This window comes from Hydra vulgaris, chromosome 09, assembly GCF_038396675.1.
Source record: "Hydra vulgaris chromosome 09, alternate assembly HydraT2T_AEP".
Lineage (NCBI taxonomy): Eukaryota > Metazoa > Cnidaria > Hydrozoa > Anthoathecata > Hydridae > Hydra > Hydra vulgaris.
Window position 1 is genome coordinate 54,115,781 of NC_088928.1, and position 21,323 is coordinate 54,137,103.

General features: G+C 28.3%; 1 protein-coding gene across 1 annotated transcript in view; it reads right to left on the reverse strand.

Annotated features, from left to right (window-relative positions):
• Positions 1 to 21,323, reverse strand: part of LOC136085584 (uncharacterized) — a 41,327-nt gene that overhangs the window by 8,505 nt on the left and 11,499 nt on the right. Inside the window, exons 3-8 of the mRNA XM_065806904.1 lie at positions 19,676 to 20,158; positions 19,046 to 19,558; positions 18,763 to 18,848; positions 16,161 to 16,170; positions 7,343 to 7,484; positions 688 to 896 (exon numbers count right to left, since the gene is read on the reverse strand). Coding sequence (XP_065662976.1) covers positions 688 to 896; positions 7,343 to 7,484; positions 16,161 to 16,170; positions 18,763 to 18,848; positions 19,046 to 19,558; positions 19,676 to 20,158 — 1,443 coding nt within the window. The remainder of the gene's footprint in view (positions 1 to 687; positions 897 to 7,342; positions 7,485 to 16,160; positions 16,171 to 18,762; positions 18,849 to 19,045; positions 19,559 to 19,675; positions 20,159 to 21,323) is intronic.

A 21,323-nucleotide genomic window follows, 5' to 3' on the forward strand; every position in this document is an offset into this window, starting at 1 on the left:
TAGTTAAAATAATTAAATTTGCGATGACTTTTAACAATTTTTTATCTTGCTATGACTTTTAACAATTTTTATATTGCTATAATTTATTTAGTAGTAAGTCTACATTTAAATATCTAAAAATCTAAAAAAAGACTTTACTAAACCCATCATTATTGGTCCTAACATGTAGAATTATTATTGGTCCTCCCATATAGAATTTCACATAGATGAATTTCTTTAAATAAAAATTCATTGTAGATTACTATCTTAATTTTATTAGTTGCTCATTTTTTTTTATTAATAAAGATAAAAGTTGCAAGAAAAGTTAAACAGATAGAATTAACATAGTTAATGTGTTTATGATACAGTTGATATATTTAAGATACTTTACATATTACTCTGATATCTAACAGTTGGCATATTTTACATATCTAACTGTCATGGCTCCTTTTATGTGTCCTTTTTTATTAGTCTATATATAACTTTTTTATACTTTCTTAAAAAAGTGAACCTTAAACCTGTTTAATCAAGAGGTTTAAGGTTCATATGCCCAACCCTATGACTGCATTGTAATCCTTTATGCTGGTAACATTAAGTAATGCCTTAAGTTAACAGCTCTCTGGATCTTTGGAATGCTGCCTTGTTTAAAAAGGTTTGTGTTTTTGAATTATGACTATAAGAGAGTTAAATATGACATAAAAAAACAACCTTTTAAAAACTTTACTGCAACATTTTCCTTGATATAAAACAAAGTTTTAGATTTTTGGTTCGCAAAGTTTTTTTGAGCAAAAATTTTATCATTGATTTTTCCAATAAATACAGTGCCGAATGCTCCTTCACCAATTTTCCGATCCAAAATAATGTTTTCAGGTAAAATTTCCCAAATATCTGCATGTAAATGATGATCCATGAAGTCTCTAAAATAATTTGGAGGTAAAATAAAAATGAATATAAGAAGGATTGGCAATAAAATACTTTATGTTATATTCCTAAAACGTTCTTAAAAAAAGTAGACATCGTGTTTTTATAAATTCATTTGTTGTAAATTTATGTTACTTTTTATTATTCTTTGTTAATCAACATTGCAACATTGCAACATAGCAGGTTACTCAACATTGCAACATAGCAGGTTACTCAACATTGCAAAAAATAGTTTTAAAACATTTTTTTAACTTACATGAAAATTTCTAACTGACTGTTAAGCTAGAGAGAAATATACTAATAAAATCATATTTATAAGTTTATAAAGTTCGAAAAATTAAAATATAATTACATGTTTATAAAGTTAATTTGATTTAGCAAACTAAACACAATTCATTTAATATAAAATGTGATGATCTATTTTTTTTGCTGTATATATAAATTGCTAGTATGTTTTTAATTTTTATAAAACTTTTTTTCTTTTAAATCTTATTCACACCCAAAAAAGATGCAAGCAAAAACTATTAAGAAAGAAGTTGTAAAAAAACAAAACAGTAAAAAAGCAAGAAAAACAGTTAAAAAGCAAGAGAGCGATCGACAAAAAAATTGAAATGTACGTAGGTATAATAGCCAAAAAAGCGTGAAGGTGGTAAAGAGTTTTAAAAGATTAAAATATGGGGAAAAAACAAGATTTTGGAGCATGCAGGGACAGATACAGTAAATAGATGCAATTTTGTTGAATGATGAGTCATGCGAGAATGAGTTTTGGTTAATGGAACTAGAAATGATAGCTCTTTTGAGCAGCATCCATAATAGTATTTATAGAAAAGATAAAGAGATGCAACTTTATGACAATGAGAGAAAACCTCAAGCTTGGCAAATAAAGCAGGTCCAACTACGTTTACAATGCATTTTTGGACCTTGTCTAAACGAGAAAGAGCATCATTTGAAGAACCAGCTTAAATATAACATAGGTTTTCCATACTGAGAAAAATAAATATGAAATCAGGAGAAAGATAATAGCAAGCAGGATAAAGAGAAAAAACTTTTGCAAATGCTAGACAGATGCTAGACAGATGCAGATTGCAGATACTAGAAAGATACTATCTGTGCGATCAACTGTATATATGGTTATCCATGGGAGGTCATTATTGAACAAAAATCCAAGAAAATGTAAATTAAAGGACTCAGTGAAAGGGTTGCCATTCATTAATATAAAAATGTTGACAGTATTGTGATAATTACTTACAGTAATAAATCTTTTAGTCACAGCAGTTAGCAAGTCAGCCGAAGAGCAAGAAGATCAAAAACCATATTGGTTGTCAGACAGTAAGTTATTGATGAGATGTTAGAAATTAGTTAATCAAAGACTCAAAGACCTTGATAATAATGGAGAGAAGATGGACCGGAAAATAGTTAGAGAGGTTAAAATGTTTTCCAGAGTTTTTAAAAATTGGAACCACAGAAACATATTCCAGCAAGTAAAAGTCTATAAAACATAACTTATTAGATAAGATACAAGATTTAGTAAACTGGGAATAATGGAGCTTAGCATTAGACAGCACTTTTTTTACATTTTTTGCAATAATAAAAAGGCATTTGTTCTCAGGAGAGTTTTTATGAAAATGATTACAATTAGATATAGCAGCTGAGGGGAAAAAAAAATTACAATTAGATATAGCACAAGAAGGGGAAAAACATGGAGTACAATAAAAATTGACTTAGAACTTAGAAGAAGGAATAAACTGTCTGTTCTAAATCCTTTTAGACAGCATCAGCCAGGAGAGAGCAGCAAGTCAGATAGCGAGGCAGGTATAAGTGATATGGAATATGACTTTGCAGATAAAATTGGGGATAGAAAGCTGTACTTCTCTAACCAGAAAGAAGTGAAAAATGTAATTAGGGATCTCTAACTTACAAAATCAAATGCTGAGCTTCTGGTATCCAGGCTTAATCAGTGGAACTTGATTAATGATGGCCTACAAGTCACGGATCAGATAAAGTGACATCAAAGATTCTCCAACTTCAGCGTCAACAATGAGTCAAGCAACAAGTCAACAGTTAGTGTGATGGGTTTTACTTCTGCAATGATGTTGTCGGTCTATTCCAGGCTATAGGTAATGCATGTAATCCTATTAAATGGCGCCTATCCATAGGCAGTCCATTCTGGAGCCTCAAAGCTGTGTTGCTTCACAATGGAAACAATTTTATTTGTCTATTCCAATGGCTTACTCTGTTTATCTCAAAGAGGACTACACTCGTGTCAAAATGTTGCTGAGTGCATTATGATGACTACAGATAGAAGGTCATCAGTGACTCAGAATGGTGTCATTCCTCATGGGTCTTCAAGGAGACTTCACAAAATTTCTTTGTTTCCTCTGTTTCTGGAATAGCTGTGACACTAAAGCGCACTTTCGCACAAAAGACAGGACACAACAGATCGAGTTTTCTGTTATGAAGCAATTTGAAATAGAAGCTGCTGAGAGAACCACATAAAGTGCTTATGCTACCGCTGCACATCAAGTTAGACCTCATTAATCAATTTGTCACTGCTCTTGACAAGGAGTCAGCAGCATTTTAATACCTCCTAGATCTTTATCCAAAGCTGTCTGAGGCTAAGGTTAGAGCTGGTATATTAGTCCGCCAAAGATCGAGAAGATCATAAAATATGAGGACTTTGCAAAGCTGTTGAACAAGAGGGAGGGAGCAACTTGGAGCAGTTTCGTTGCAGTTGTTTAGGGCTTCCTAGGTAATCACAAAGCTGAAAAATATGTGGAGTTGGTGCAGAATCTCATAGAGAATTATGCCAAAATGAGATACAGAATGTTTCTAAAGTCCATATCCTTGATTTGCATCTCAAGAAATTCAAGGAGAACATTGGAGCTTACTCCGAGGAGCAAGGTGAACATTTTCATCAAGATATATTGGACTTTGAATGTCAATACCAAGGACAGTATAACAAAAACATGATCAAGGACTACATTTGGAGGCTACTTCATAGTACAACTGAGATCTAGAAAATCTAAACATTTCTGAACCTTTCTGAGTGGTATCATAATGAATTTTATTTTCATCATCATAATAATGAAAATAAAAAAAAAATCGATCTATTTTCACAAAGAAACAAGTTTTCTTTGTGCTGTTGTCATGTGAGCAAAGTTTGTGCTTAATGAATTCACATACTTTAGACATTAGCAATTGAAATGTAACACTTAAAAGCCAGGAACAAAAATTGTATTACATAGTGTTATAAATGTTTTTAATATACAGTTATATATAATGTAACACATTAATACAAAATTATTATAAATCTATAGATAGCTAGCAATATAAGAAACTTGTGTCTTTAAATATTTCAAAAAAAAATTTTCAAAAGTTAAACTTTTATGTTTAAAAGTTTCATAACAAGACAAAAATCTTATTAGATCTATTGGAACATCAATAAAATTAATTCAGACAAACTATAATGCTATTGTTATATTATATATTAAATGTTTAATATATAGTATATTGTTTATAAATTTTTATCTTATTTTTAAGTTGAAAATAAATAAAATTTAAAAAAATAAATATCAAAAATAAAAAATTGCTTTTTATAACTTATGTAATACCAAGTTATTACAATAACTGAACTTAATTGTTTATACTGGTGAGGTTACATTTGACTTGACATTTTTCTTTAAATACATGCAAAAAAATTTGTTATTGACAGGTTTTTCAAAAACTCGAAACTATGAACACAAGTTATTTAACTACAAATATATAATATATAAATGAATGTCCAATTACAATTAATTATATATATCAATTATTTGCAACAAGTTATACATATATTTTTATAAATCTAATTTCTTAAGTAATTTATTAACTATATATGAATTGATGTGAAGAAGAACAGTCCATTTTTTGTTATTTGCTCTTTTTTTCATAATTTCATTTAATTTATTTAATTTATGTCAATTTCTCGATGTACTACAAAAATAATACTACTCCATCTTTCTTTCATTATTTTTTGCCATAAAGTAGATTTAAACAAATTAAAGAACAATACTTGTCCAGGACTAGTAATGATTTTTTAATGCGCCAAATTAAGTTAAATAAATTATATCACCAGAATGGTAGATAATTGATAAATAACTAGCATTATTGTTTTGTTTAATTTAAGTCAAATATTAATTAACAATTTTTTGAATTGTTGTTGAAAAATTCTGTTTAATAATCATGAAACAACATTTGATGAAGAAAATAAATTGAAACAACATTTGAATGAAGAAACAACATTTGATGAAGAAAATAAATTGCCAATAAAAGGAAAAAAACCTAAAGCAAATCTTCAAACCTAGAAATGATAAAAGATAAAGCAAGCCCGCCAGAAAGGACTATCTTACATTAGCACACAGGTAAGCTAGTAGAAGCTAAAACTACTGGATCAGATTGTGTTTGTAAATGTCAGTGCATGAAGAAATTTATTGATGAAGATAGGAAGACAATTATTTACAATTTGTAGAACAATAAATGTAAAAATGAGGCTGATACTCGGATTAATTGAACACAAACCGGTCATCAGTTGCCGTCCAAGAACTGAAGTTGGTGCAGCAAACGCAAAACCTAGAGCAAGTAATTTTTTATATTTTGCTAATAAAAACAGTAATTGCATTTCTGTAAGTAAACATGCGTTCATAAGTTTGCATGTCATATTGCACATTCAAGTACAGCGACTAACAAATATTCTTTTATCTGGAGTGTCAGCTAAAGATGGACGTGGAAAGCACAACAATAGACCTAAATCTAAAATCAACGACAAGTTCATTGTTAAACTTAGAGCATATACTGAGTTATTCCCAGTAGAAACATCTAATTATTCTTGCAAAACTTTGAAATATTTGCCTAGCAGATTAAATATTAAAACAATGGATAGTTTGTTTATAAAGCAACACCCCGACCTGACAAATAAAATTAAGTATGAGAACTACCTAAAGCATTTTCAAGAAAATACTATCTCAGACTTGGATGTGTGCTCAGAATGTGAGAACTTGGGATCTAGAATACAGGACAAAAACTTAAACAACAATGCTAAAAGAGTGGCGGCAGTGCAACTCATGGTCCACAAAAGATGTGCTAATAAATTTTATAATAAGATTGGAGGCATAACAAATTTTTGTAATACAAATCCAAACATAGCCGCACTGTGTTTGACTTCATGCAAAACCTTCCTCTTCCGCAAATACCTGTTCAAGAGGTATTTTAATATTGTCAGCTTTGGGTGAATACCTTTGAAATTCACAATCTGGGAACTAATACAGGCCACTGTTATGTTCATCCCGAAGGACAGGCCCAAAAAGGCTTAAATGAAGTATGTACCTTTCTACAGAACTATATCTTCACAACAATTCCAGATTCTGTTCAAGAACTTAATCTATTCTCTGATGGCTGCTCTGGGCAAAATAAAAACCATACCCTTGTTCAATTTCTAGTAGCTCTTTAAGCTGGAAAGTATTTTAAGAAAATTAATCATTATTTTAACTCATTCCTTCCCTATAATTTAAACTATCAAAAGAAATATACGAAAGCATGATCGTATCTATCTTGTGGATGAGTATATTTATTTGATAGTCTGAAGCAAAAAAAATTCCAAACCATTTACGGTTACAAAGATCACACACAAGGACATTTTAAATTTTAAAGATTGGTGGCCTACTGTCATCAGAGATGACATATGCAATTGTGGATTTTCTGTATTGGATTATAAAACGTTTGTTCATGACAGAGCAATGCCTGGGTATGTGACTACATATGACTTCATTGATGGATTATGGTCCAGAACTTTTAAACTTGTAAAAAATCGAGTTGAATAACAACTGCCCACCAAGAAAGTTTCTTAGGAACCAGTTGCAAACGAAATAAAGATCAATGATATTAATAATCTGGAATGTTACATACCCACAAATGCAACTGAGTTTTATAAAAATATATATTCCCGGAAAACAACCGCCAACGAGGAGGAAGATAATTAACCTTTTTTTTATTGAAACAACTATTGTTTATTAATTTAAATACTTTGTTTTTTATTAAAAATTTGTTTAATAAAGTATAGCTTTTCACGTAAAGTTCAGTTTTTTTTCCCCTAATTCGTAAAAATTTGATTGCGAGGAAGAATAGTACTTTTTAAAGGATTTTATTTAATTTTTGTATCAAGAACAACTTTTTTTTTATGAACTACCACTATATTAACAGGTCCTTAGGGTATGGAAGTAAGCACCTGCTAAGATAACTCACATCCAAAGTAAATAGTTTATAAACTATAACTGTTTAAAACTTAAACATTGATTATCTCAAAATGAAAATGTTGGACTAGTACTGTTCTTCTTTTCACCAATTCATATGTTTAGACTTTTAAATATTCAAATATCATTCATTAAAAAAAAAAAAAATTAAATCTTACTCCATTTTGTATAAACTGAATTTTAAGCTTGATTGTTGAGATTTGATATTTTTTTGACGAGTTCTTAACACAACAGCAACAATTAAAATAAATATAATAAAAAGAGGAACTAATATTGCAGCAATTGTAGTGGAAATATTCTCTAAAACAAAAAAGAAGGTTGAAATAAATATCACACTTGATATTTAATATCGGGTTGTCTTAATATTTAATATTGGGTTAAATTAAAAGATTTGTTTTAAATTAAAAAATAAAATTAAAAAAACTTGATGTTGTTTTAAATTAAAAAATTTGTGATCAAAATAAAATGGTTAGTATGTTTTGTGTTATTCAAAAGAGATTTTTTCGCTCTACAAGTCTATTTGGCTTTTTTGTTTGCATTCATTTTTTTTATCTTTTAGAGCATTTAAATGGATTTTAAAGTTTCAATACCACTTTCTTTTTGCGTTTAACCAAGATGCACAAGCCACTGAAGCTGCTTTCTGCACAAAGATGCATGTCAAGTAACCCGAGAATGGACAGAGCATTTAGGATCCAATAAATCAACAGTAGAAGAAAATTTCCACTCAATGAAAATGGTTCAAAAACTCAAAGCTTGGGTGCCACAAGTATTGAGAAAAAACAATAAAAATCAACAATCCACCAGAGGAATCAAAAACTTGTTAAATGTTGGGAACAAGTGATAAACAACAACAGAGAATACATTATTGATTAATTTGTTGTTATTTTATTTAAAAAAATAAAATTAAGATAAATTAAAAAAAACCGGTGAGAATTTATTGGCCAACCCAGTAAAATAGAAAGTACAGTTTCATAAGCATTTTTTACAAATGTATAAATACAAATTAAAACATTAAAAATATAACATACTCTTTACATATATTTAGTAAACTATCCTCATATATTAATGCCGAATATTTAATATATTATTCTCTTATATTAATTTTAACAAAATCTTTTATACTGTGGCTGTTTATGGGCTGAAGGGAGAATTTATAGGCACAGTATGAATGCTAATTCTAATGACAGTTTGAATGACGGTTTGAATGTACTTTTTTCTACTAAAACACTTATTTCTTTAAATTCTTTTAATATTTAACTTTAAAATTTTTATTTTATTTTATGTTGAATTACGTTTAATGTTGAATAAAGGTAGCATCTTTAATTACTAATATAAAGTTTGGTAATCATTTCTATTATGTATTTGTACTATTTCTTGAGTTATCTCTCTATTAAAGATGGTATAAAGTCTTTTACAATTAGATGTGTATGTTATGCATGTATGTATTATTTAAGATGGTACAAAGTCTTTCACATTTAGATGCGTAAGTTATGTATCTATGTAGTATTCAAGATTGTACAAAGTCTTTTACAATTAACGGGTGATGCAAAAGTTATTGGACAAATCTTAATTTAATTATTTGAGCATAATAATTTGTTTTTGTGAAGGCATAAAAGCTGAACAAGAATCTTTTCAAAAGCAACTCAAAATTTTTTTTATAAATAAATCTAATACAAAACTAAAATAAATCGTAAATCATTTTGAAAAGGAAGTATTTGCTTAAAGTACAATTTTTAATTTTTAAAAAGACTTAAAACTGTTTTTGATAGAAAGCACCCTGGTCATCCAATGTCCTGGACTAGAGAAAGAAAAGCTGAATTAACGAGACTTGTTAACAATTAAATAGGGGTCAATCAGAGATAAATAGGTTTTAAATTCAGTGTAAATCAATCAACATTTGGTCTTCAGTTAAAAAAAATGAATATTAAATATAGAAAGCGTGAATAGATTCAGAAATAAAATATATGAAAACAATAAAAAGCAAAGAAAAGAAGCCGGATACTAGTTAACCAACTAATAGAAGCCAGAATCTAGTTAACCAACACATAACTGCTTCTGGTCATTAATGGCGAAAAATACTTTTGTTTTGTAGGGGACAACATGCCGGAAATTCTAGATACTACACAAACAACTAAAAAACATGCACAGAAGGTGTTTGTTTTATAGAAAAAATATTTCCAAAAAATTTATTAATGTGGATAGCCATTTCGGATCGTGGTATGTCCAAGCCAATCTTTTGCACTTTCGAGGCTGCAGCAATTAATTCATTGATCTATATTGATGAATGTTTAAAAACACAACTTCTTCCATTCATTCACAAGTATCATGGAGACTTTAACTATATTTATTATAGCCAGATTTAGCAAGTTCTCATTATTATAAAGATTCTCTAAATTGGATGAACCAATATATCTATTACGTTGATAAATCCAATCCCTAAATGTGCCTCAAGCACAACCAATTGAAAACTTTTGGGGACATTTGGCATAGAAGGTTTTTGAGGGAGATTGGCAAGCTTTAACAGAACATGTTTTGATTGATCAAATTAAATTAAAACTACAAGAAATCAATTTAAATTTTTCAGTGGCTTATGAAAGGCATTAGAGCAAAATTGAGATCAATTGCAGATAGTGGTGTTTTTTGATTTAAAAAATAAATTATTTTTATTAAAAAATAAATACTTAATTTTAAAAAAATATAATAGATTTTTTTTCATTTATAAATAAGTTATTGACGTTTTTATTTTGTCCAATAACTTACACATCACCCATAGATTATCCTGGTCATATTTTAAAAATCCGCAAAAATTTTTTCTAATAATATCCATAAAAATATTTTGAAAACATTTCCGGAAGAATCTGGGAATAAGAAGGCTTTTTGTGTATTTAAGAACATCTCATGTGCTTGAAAATAAAATTTTTGGCAGGCATAATTCTATATAAAAGAAAAGTATTTTAATACTTACTTAAATAAAGTTTAAAAATTAATTTAAACTAGATTTTTAGGTGAAATAGTCAAAATAATTAGAGTGATGTCTAAGTCCTGAGTGTTTAGATATCCTAAATAATCTTAAAAGATAAGTTTCACATTATTTAAACATTACAAAAAAAAGTATTTATCAACACATTAGCAAAAAACTTTTTAATAAATAATTTTTATTGGCATTTCTTTTTCTTAAAGGTAAGTTCAGGATCATTGATTTTAAAATAAAAATACTGGTGCGTTAAATGCTTTTGTTGTTAATAAATGATGTCAAACAAAAAATGTCTTTCAAATAACTTTAGAGAGTCTAATCAAATAAGCATTATCTCAAGCCAGTAGTAGGAATACAAAAGAATTTCTTGTAAATAGGGGAAACATCCTTTTTAATGCATCACGTTTAAAACGTATGCTAGAAATCTTTTGTTTTTTAAATATTTTTGAGGTCAATGTCTTTCTAACTCCCTATGCTATCTTTAAATTTAAAGTAAACTTTGATGAAGATTTTCTCGTAAGATCGCTTCGATTGTTTATAGCGCAGATTTTTTTTTTGGAATTGTTCTTGGAATTATTTTTAAAAATACTTTTAATTTAAAAATATCATGAATAATTAATGAATTAAAATGCATATGTTAAAAATGTGTCATGCTTAACGTTTTTTTGAATTTGCTGTGGTAGCAAACTTGCTAGCGTTTGTACTAACACTGCCTTGAGATAACGCGTGTATGCTTAAACTCTCTTTTAACTCGAGTTATAAACGTTATGTTTGGGTTTTCCCTTTTGAAATTAATTTTTATGTAGATCAATGCTTATATATAACTGTTTATAAAATGTATAATAACTAAATAAAAATAACAACAAGTAATCTCAATAAGTAAACACTTTGAAAGTATAGTTTATATTGGATTTATATTAAAAACAAAATTAATATTTATGCTATAGATTTAAGATAAGTAAACTTAAAAATTATGATACAAGTTTTACTAATAAAATCTCAAAACCAAAATAACAAATCTTTCTTTTTTATTTGGATTTGTGATAAAATAGTGCAAATAAATTTGATTTCACTGTAAATGGAAACAAAATATTTCAATGGAAATAAAAACAAAACAAAGTAGAAAGCTGTATTCTTTGTTTAATTACAATTTTTATTATGTCAAAAGTCTTTAGTCGAACTTAAACACAAACATTTTTTCAAAGGAAAAACCTCTGAGTTAAGTGCATTTATTATTCAAACCAGATATTTTACAACGAGAAATATTAAGTTTATGCTAACCTCTTAACCCGAAGTATAATGGCAAAACAATAAATGTTTTTTTGTTAATAAAATCTCAATAAATCAATTGATTTGGTAATTTTAATTAACATAAAACATGTTTTATAATTTAATTATATACATACATACAGTAGCGGCATAAAGTCTATACCACACTCAGAAAAAACAAGAAAAAAGTCATTTATTTTTATTATGCAAAAGTTAAAGCACCACCAAACAGCACTAAACATGACTCAGATGATATAAATGCATAGCACTTGTAAAAAAACAACACAAATATAAAAAAATGTTAATATTTTGTGTGTCCACCACGCATATCAATGACTGTCTGTATGCGCCAAGGCATTGACTGTACCAGCTTTTGGACTGTGGCAATTGGGATTGCTTGCCAAGCAGACTCCAACTGTTCCCACAATTCAATCCAAATTGCATCCAAATTTTCTGCACCATTCTGAACAGTTCCTCCCACAAATTTTCAATGGGGTTCAAGTCGGGACTTTGTGGTGGCCATTCAATCACATTGATGTGTGCGGTTCGAAAGTATTCAGTAACTTTTTTGGCTTTGTGGCAGGGAGCATTGTCTTGTTGAAAAACAAACGTTTTATTCCTGCCAAAAAGCTTGGTGGCAGATAGTTTAACTTGTGTTTTGAGTATTTCTATGTACTTGTCTTGGTTAACAGTGCCTGTACAATGATACAGCCAGCCAACACCAAATACCGACAATCATAAGGGAACCTCCACCATGTTTCACTATTGGTGCAACACATTGAGAACTAAATCTCTTACCAACTTTCCTTCTAACATATGCTCATTTTACTCCACAGAATACAGTAAAACAACTCTCATCACTCCACAACACTTTATTCCACTGTTCAACAGTCCAGTTCTTGTGCTGCCTTGCAAATGCTCGTCGCTTCGCAATATTGTCAGGCCGCAATAATGGCTTCTTGGCAGCAATTCTGCCATTCAACCCAGCTTGCTGAAGGCGTTTCCTTATGGTTCTTGCTGCCAGATTGATGCTGTGTGTTTTTCCCATGTAACTGGCTACATCAGATGCCGTGTCGAAGCGATTAGCCAGACTTACCGAACCAAAGCGAATCTTCCCGAATGGTCGTTTTGCGTGGTCTGCCAGAACGCTTTTTGTCGTTTACTGTCCCAGTCTCTCTCTCTTTCTCTTTTGATGGTGTAGGTGACAGTCCTCAAGCTAACCTTTAATGCTTTAGCAATGTCCCTGTAGGAAATTCCTTGTTTTGCCATTACCACTATTTGCAGGCATTGTTCAAGAGAAAATGGGATGGCCATATCAATAACAATCCTATACAAAAAAGCACATTTTTTTCTAATAACTCATAAAATTATGTAGAAAATAATTGTTCATGTTAAGTTTAGTTGACAAGAATAAAAAATAAATTAGAGATTTGGTGTGAAATAATGATATATGTGTAATTGTAGTTAATTAGACTAATTATAATTACTAGTTATAATTAGTAATTAACTGATAATTACTATGGCGTTAGACTAATCATAATTGTAGTAAAAGTTATAGAGTGATAATATGTGGTATACAGCAACCACAAATTTCAATAAATATGCGCAAAATCATCTAAAAACTATATTTTACTTACCAGCATAATACAGATTGTATTGAAGATAATGACAGGTGTCTCAATCAACCAACAATAGCAATTAAATTTACAAGTTAAACTATATGAAAACTGTGGCTAATAACGCGGGAGATGTCCAATTAGAGATTTAGACAAATTCCCAAAGGAAAAGCTTTAAAAAGTAATATACCAAGGCAACCTAAGTACAATTTGTGTAAAATCCAACAGTGTGGCAAAGACTTTATTCCACCACTATACATTTTTTAATTGCCTGGGTGAATAAAAAAAACCAATTGCTTTTACTCAGAAATTTTTGGATAATTGCTCAGCTTAACGTAACTAAAATTTTTAGGGTTTTGCTAAAATTTTTATTTATGTAAAGCTGACCAATTACTCCAATTTTGAGATAAATTGGACTTGGGAACTCCTGTAATAATACATGAACGTGTACAAATAAGAAAAACTATTTGTACAAATAATGCCTCACCTAAAATATAGCATAAAGTAATGGATGAACAATCTTTTACTTTTTTTAATTATTTGAAAACAAAAAAAATAATTTTAACTTCTATTTCCGGAAAACTATTTAGATATCCGGATAAAACAAAAATTTGTAGAAAAAAAAACTAGACAAATAAGAGTTTTTAGAGTCACAGAAAAAGGATGAGACTTAATTGAATGATGAGTAATATGAGAATGAATTTTAGTAGATAGCACAAATGACGCTATCTCTTTAGAGCAGTGCCCATTATAGAATTTATAGAAAAGAGATAGAGAAGTACATAACAATGATGTGATAATGGTTGGAGGTTGGCTGCAAGAGCAGGTTCAACTATGTTTACAATGCATTTTTGCACCTTGTCTAAAAAAGAAAGGGCATCTGTAGAAGATCCGGCCCAGATATGGCAACAGTATTCCATACAAGAACAGATGTGAGATTTATAGAGATAAAGAATAGAATCCTGAGTAAGGAAGTGGCAAGCACAATAAAGAGAACCCCAGAAGTTACAGGATATGAAAAAGAGTGCTGTCCATTGAAGACAACTTTAATACAACAACTGGAAAGGAAGGATTCTATAATCTTAAAGGTGTTACCTGATACACCGTAAGAATAGAGCTTATAACTTTATCAAAAGCTTTAGAAATGTCAAGAGTGATAGCCTTACCTTTGCCACCTCTATCTAATGTACAATAAAACCTATCAGTTATAACTGTTAGCAATTCAGCTGTAGAACATAAAGATCGAAATCCATATTGATGATCAAAAAGTTATTAGATTCAAGATTAAGCATTTGTTAATTAAAGATTCAAAAACCTTGCTTATGATAAGAAGAAAACTAATGGGACAGTAGTTAGATGTTATGTATTTATGTAATATTTTAGTGTTTTGCTTAAATTTATTAACAATCATTGAATCACACTGTTCTCTAGAAAAATTTTAATAAAACTTTTTGTCTTAATATATATTTATTTAACTTTTCATTTACTCAAATAATGCTCTTTTTAAAGTATAAAACCTTGTTAATTTTCTGCATCTGCATTGTCTATATTTAATATATTGTTTTCATATATAAACTACTAACACGCCTTGTATACTATTCTTAAAACTTTAATAAATTATTTTCAATTTGCAACCTTCAGTATTTGTTAATATATAAGGTTAATATACTTTATTAACTAATTATATTACTATAATTATAATATATAACCACCATATTATTTTTTAATAATTATTATAATATCTTTGTATATTAACATTTAATAAATAATGTTTTCTATAATATTTAACTTTAGTTACAAAATTTACATATAATAATTAACAATACAACGCAATATAATATAAAAAGCAAATGGTATTGTATATTATCATATAATACAATCCAAGCAGTATTGTATACTATTACAAATTTTAAATCTATAAATTAAAAAAAAATGTCATCTGTGTGACTATACAGAATGTATATTCTAAATGACTCAATTTATTAGCCTGACGTAAGGCCTAGTAAATGAACTTCAATTGATCAAATGCACAAATTAGTTACTAGAGGTCAAAAGCCTTAACTTTTAGCTAAAAAAGTTAGCACACTGTACTAATGTGAAGTGATGTACTATAAAGTAAGATTTTAAATCCAAAGATCCAAGGACATAGGCTGCAAGCATTGATACAATTTGCATTGTGGAGCTACCAAATGAAAGTGTGTGTTAGCCTCCAGTGTGTTTATAAGGTTTCAAGCACTGTAATCACATCAGAGGGATAGTCTAATATATGCTTTGTTGTGGTGCACATTGAAGAAGTCATGGCTCACCAGACCAATGAGAATAATTTATACAGCTGCAACACAAAGATTTCATATAGTATATACAGAGATAATGTAGCTGATCCATGCTGCTGTCTGGTCAAGTAAACATGGAAGTGGTTATTCTAATAACAGATTTTAGATTGCAGAATTGTGAAGTGAGAATATAAAAGTATAGATTCCAAGGGGTATAGTGGTATATATAAGGGGTATAGTGGTATATAGGGGTATAGTGATTTTAGATTGCAGAATTGTGAAGTGAGAATATAAAAGTATAGATTCCAAGGGGTATAGTGGTATATAGGGGTATAGGGGTATAGTATAGTTTATGTATATAAATATATGAAAAACAATATCATTATTAATTATAAGAAAGAAACTCCAAAGTAGAAAAATTCTTTTTTATGAAAGATTTAATGATATTATAATTGCTAACATAACCAAAAAAAAAAAAGATGCCAATATAAAAATGATACCCTGAGCCAATGAAAACTCTGAATCGCTGTCATGCTAAGTGGCGTATTAAACAAATGTGCTATTGTGACAGTGGGACCCACATAAAAAAAAAAAAAAAACTCTGTTATTAGTATTAAAATAACGAGAGCTTGCATAACTAAACAAAAGTCAGAAAATAGTGGTGGCATATAAGAAACAAAAAAATTCAAATAAAAAAAATATAAATAAATTATAAAAAAACCAAAGCACTCTTCAATCTCAGGACTTCATGTTTATGAAACATGAGACCCCTCTGTGTGACAGTTGCTGGTTTCTACGGTCATACAGAATTAATAAACTATATTTCTGGGATTTAGTTTAATACCTGTCATAGTCTAAAAAAAAACTAGTAAAGTATTAAAATAATAATTAATACCTGAGCAACTACAAAAAAACAGAATAACAACATATATAAACCAAAGAGATAATACAAATATTAAAGACACTGAAAATAATATAAAGTAAAAGAGGTAAAAAAATGTTGGTGCGTTATCCAATTAGGAGTAAGTAGTGAATAAAAGGCCCTCAACCTCAGGAATGCACTCCCTCATCCTCAGGAATGCACTCCCTCATCCTCAGGAATGCACTGCAATCACTAATTATATATTTGGAGAGCCCAAGACCAACACTAACGCCACATTGTTAAATATATATTGTTAATAAATATAACTAAAACTAATTAAAAAAATTAATTGTTAAAATAAGTACTTTAATAAAAGACATAAGTAAAAATACATGCAAAATGAACAACTTGAGAAATATTTTGTTACATATTTAATCTTTAGTAAATAAATAATTAACAAGGAATTTTGCTTGAACTTGAAATATTTTGTCATTAAGAACTATTTATTAACTGTTATTCCATTTTTTTATGAATATGATAACCTAACATTTACCCTATCACAGTTTTCTTTTATGCTCTAATATAACAGTAATAATTTAAAAAAATGATACAATTTATAATACAAAAAATTTAATAAAATGTTAAATAAAACAATATAAAACTTACTTTTTATAGAGGTATTTGAAACTGGCAAAACTAAATACAAAAAAAAAAATTAGGATTTTATATATATACATATATAAAAAAAAAAGAAAAAGAAAAAAACTACAAAATAAAAGAATTAAACAATAGAATCAATAATTCTAAATAGTAAGAAGTTTTAAATAGTAGAAAGATGAAGTTTTGAGTGAAAGATGGCAGTTTATTAGTAAATAAACTAGTAAGAGTCAACCAAAAATGATTTTTGGTTGATGAAGCTCCTTTGAGCAGCAAAAATGATGGTATTTATAAAAAGAGAAATAGACGCAAATTATGATGATGGGAAAGAGGTTCAAGTTGCCAGATAGAGCAGGTCCAACTATGTTTATAATGTGTTTTGAACTCTTTCTAGAAGAGAAAGAGCATTATTAGAAGAACCAGCCCTAATATGGCAATGGTATTTGATACAGAAGCAAATAAGAGATTAGTAGAGATAAAGAATGGAATCAGGAGTAAGAAATGGGTGAGCATGATAAAGGAAAGCAGCCTTAGCAGATGCTAACTCAATTGTATATATAGTTATATAAATTAGATGGGCATAAATGTGGTGCTGTTAATACTTTTACAAAGCATTGTAAAACCACATACTGGGATAACACAAGGTTCTGACTTTGATCAGAATTTAATGCATGAGCTTATTGTGTGTTTTAATAAAAATGTTACTGCTACTTTGAAAGACATATTTTTTTTAAAGGCTCTAGAGTCTGTGAAGCTTTTTCTAGTTTGAACCCAATTTGTGTATAGAAAATAATTTTGGCATTTTAAAAACTTCAAGATAATTTTTGACATAATTATTTTTTATAGTATATAGAGGTTTGAAGATTATGTGAGAAGTTGGTATAAGAAGGAATGTTGGTAGAATTCTACAACCAAGGCATATTAAATTTTTAAAAGTGTTATTAATGAAATTGGATCTGTCATTTTCAGCCACAGAATCAATAAAAAAAGAATAAGTAATACAGAGTTTCTGCCAATATATTAAGTTGGGTTTCATCAATTTTTCCAATTCATTACATCAAAAATAGATGACATGCCAGAGCCATCTTGGAAAAGCCAAATACCTAGATTATTTATAATATTTGATATTTAATATTTATTTTATTAATTAAATGTTTTATTTTACCTTTATTTTATACTTTGAACTCTTATAGATCCATTCAGCTTATTTATTGATCTTATAGATCCATTCAGCCGATTTATTGGCGCATAAATATACAATACAATATTAAATTAATAGAGTTTTGCTTAGATTTAGGAAAAATTTATTATGCAAAATTTCACCTTTATTTTATTCATGACAATGGTAAATCTGTTTTTATTTTTAAGTATTGCGCTGAGTATGTACACTCTAATGTATATACATAAATACAGTGAAAATAAGTTTGAAAAATAAAAAAAAAACAAATTATATTCTAGAGGAGACCTCAAGATCAATCATGTTAACAAAGGCCCAGTAAAACAACAAAAGCATAAATTTTGAAACACAAAATCATGCTATTATATTAAATATCAACAAACAACTACCTCCACTGTAATAATAAAAAAATGTAAAAAGAAACAAAATAATGATTAATAAAACAGGACTGAGTATAGTGAGTTATAATTTTTTAAGTAAATTTGAGTATTTAATAAAAAATTAAAAAAGTTTAAGAATTACTCTATGTAATGAAATGTAATGAATGGAATGAAAGAAATATAAAAATTGAAAGCAGGATAAAGAAAAGCAACTTGAAGTTATGAAGTTGATGTTAATTTTGCAATGAACTATATATATAGCTTCAATTAGAGGATCATAAATAAAAATCTAAAAAATGTATAGTAGAGGACTCGATAAGAGTGTTGCAATTCACCCTTTAAAAAAAACAAAAACTTAATAATAAAATACTTTTAGCTTTGGTAATGAAACTGAATATTCAATAAAACAAATCTTGATACCTGGAGAATCAAGTACAATAGATTTCAAGCTACTATCTAGTAAAAAAATATTTCAACACAAAAAATTAATTTTATGCTTCAAAACAAATAAAAGATGTGTAAAAAATGTGTTAAATTAATAATATTATAAGTAAATAAATTATTAAAAAAATAAATATATATGCTATTAATTTAAGTTTAAAAAATCATTGTTTTAAAAAAAATTTCAAAGAAAAAAAAAAAAAAAAACTTACTTGAAATGCCATTAACAACAAAAAAGTTTTTTATTAAAGCATCTTGAGGTTTAGACCATGGATCAGATGCAAAAACCTTGACATTATCAAAACTTTGGGCTAAGTCATTAGGAACTGAAAAGATAACCTGTCCATTTATTTTAATTGAATAAATATAATCTTTGCTAATTAAAACTTGACTAACTTCTATGTTTGACCATTTATTTAAACCAACCAGATTAGTTTCAGTTTGATTATTATTCCCTTTAATAGGAGCAATAATTTGAAGTTTTATCGCCATCAAATGATTTAAAGTTTCAAAGTCTCCATCATTATGAAACCAAATACCAAGAACTTCATCACCATGACTCGCATTATCAAGACCAGTAGTTAAATGAATAACACTATGCAAACCAAAAGCAAAATAATGTGGATAAATATCAAATGAAATCAAGTATTCTTTTTCTAGAATTGGTATCGTAGCAACAATCATTTCTTTTTTTAATAGAATACTATTTTCTCTAACAATGTACTCTACAATACAATTTTTTTGATTAAAATGTGTTGAAAATAAATTAATTTTTTAAAAATAAAAGAAAGTCATTCTTTAAAAATATATATAGTTATAAACGCAATAAAAATTATTATTACCGACATTTCCATTAATAATCAGAAGGTCAGTAATTAAACCATTTTGAGCTTTTTGCCAAGGATCAGAAGCATATACTTTTAAGTTTTGGTAAACTCTTGCATAAGAATTCTCTATACTATATATGTTGGTTCTATTTAAATCAACATAAAACTTATATTTTTTATTTGACAAAGTTTGATATACTTTAATAGTAGACCATTCATCCAATTGAAGGGGTTTTGTTATAATAGAGTAGTTGTTGTAAACACTTAATGTAGAATAAATAGATAGCACACCAGAGTCATCTTGGGAAAACCAAATACCCTGATTTTGGTTACCATAATTCCCAACATCCAATAATATACAAAAAATACTTTTTAAACCTTTACTATATTTTCTTGGCTTAATATTAAACAACAAAGTGAATACTTTCATCAACACTTTGAGTGTTCCAAGAAATAAACCTTGGGTGATTGCAAACTCTTCTCTTCGGTAAATATAATCTAAATAAATGTTAATTAATTTCTCAATTCGAATTTATAATATAACATAAAAATATCTAATGACAGGACTTTCTTTCAACAAAATATTTAATGAGACATTATCTATACTTTATACAAAAGGTGTTAACAAAGACATCTTAATCTCTCATTCCAATAGTTATGTGTGTTGAATCTTTAATTATATTAATTAATTTAGTTCTTAAATTGTTATTTTGTAATTAATATGTATGGTGTACCAGTTGTTATCTCTTTAATCCACTACAGTATGTATATTAAATTAAATCAAGCTAAATCAAAGCTACAACTTTAGTATTCACATAGAAATGTATACAAAGTTACTATTATATCATAGAAACGTTTATAAAGTTACAGATCAACATTTTGTAGTTTTAGAGTTATAGATAAAAAAATTTTAGTACAAATTATTAGGCCAAAAAAACATATACATCGACATTTTTCTGTTTTTTGGATGACTTGGATACATAACATTTGTTTCAAAGCTGTTACAAGCAATTGGGAAGATTGCAAATGTTTTTTCAACTTCTTCTCGACTTTTAATTTAAACAGCTGGAGCTACTACAATATTAAAGGTTGGTAAGGTAACTAAAACTATGCAACAAATGCTGATGCCAGATGCTATTGGTGTAGATTCATAAACCATGGCTCCAATGGTGTAGCTAATGTAACTTATGGTGGTACTTATATAGATTCTGATGGATGGGATCACTAAGAATCATTTTGAGATGACTGTGTTTCAAATGTGTTTGCAATTTGCAATTTTGATTTATCAATTTTATTGATGTTGAGTTTAAACAATGCACAATTTTTAATCCCAGTGACTGTTTTTGTGCAAGTAAAAACATCATTAGAGTTGAAAGGTTTTGTCTAAAGTAAACTTGCAGCTTAAACAGCATTCTTTTGATAAATTGACAAACTTTGTCTCAGCATAAAACTGTTGAAGTTGCCAAACTCTTTGAGACAAATTTCTGTAAAATGTAAGACAAATAAGCTTGAAATAAGATTTATAGAAATGATAAAATAACCTGATAGTTAACACATGTTAACTATCCAATTATGACTAAATTATAAATACCTTCCTGGTATTTATAATTTAATTTATAATATAAACACCATCCTGGGGTACCATTGGTAAACAAATGAGTTT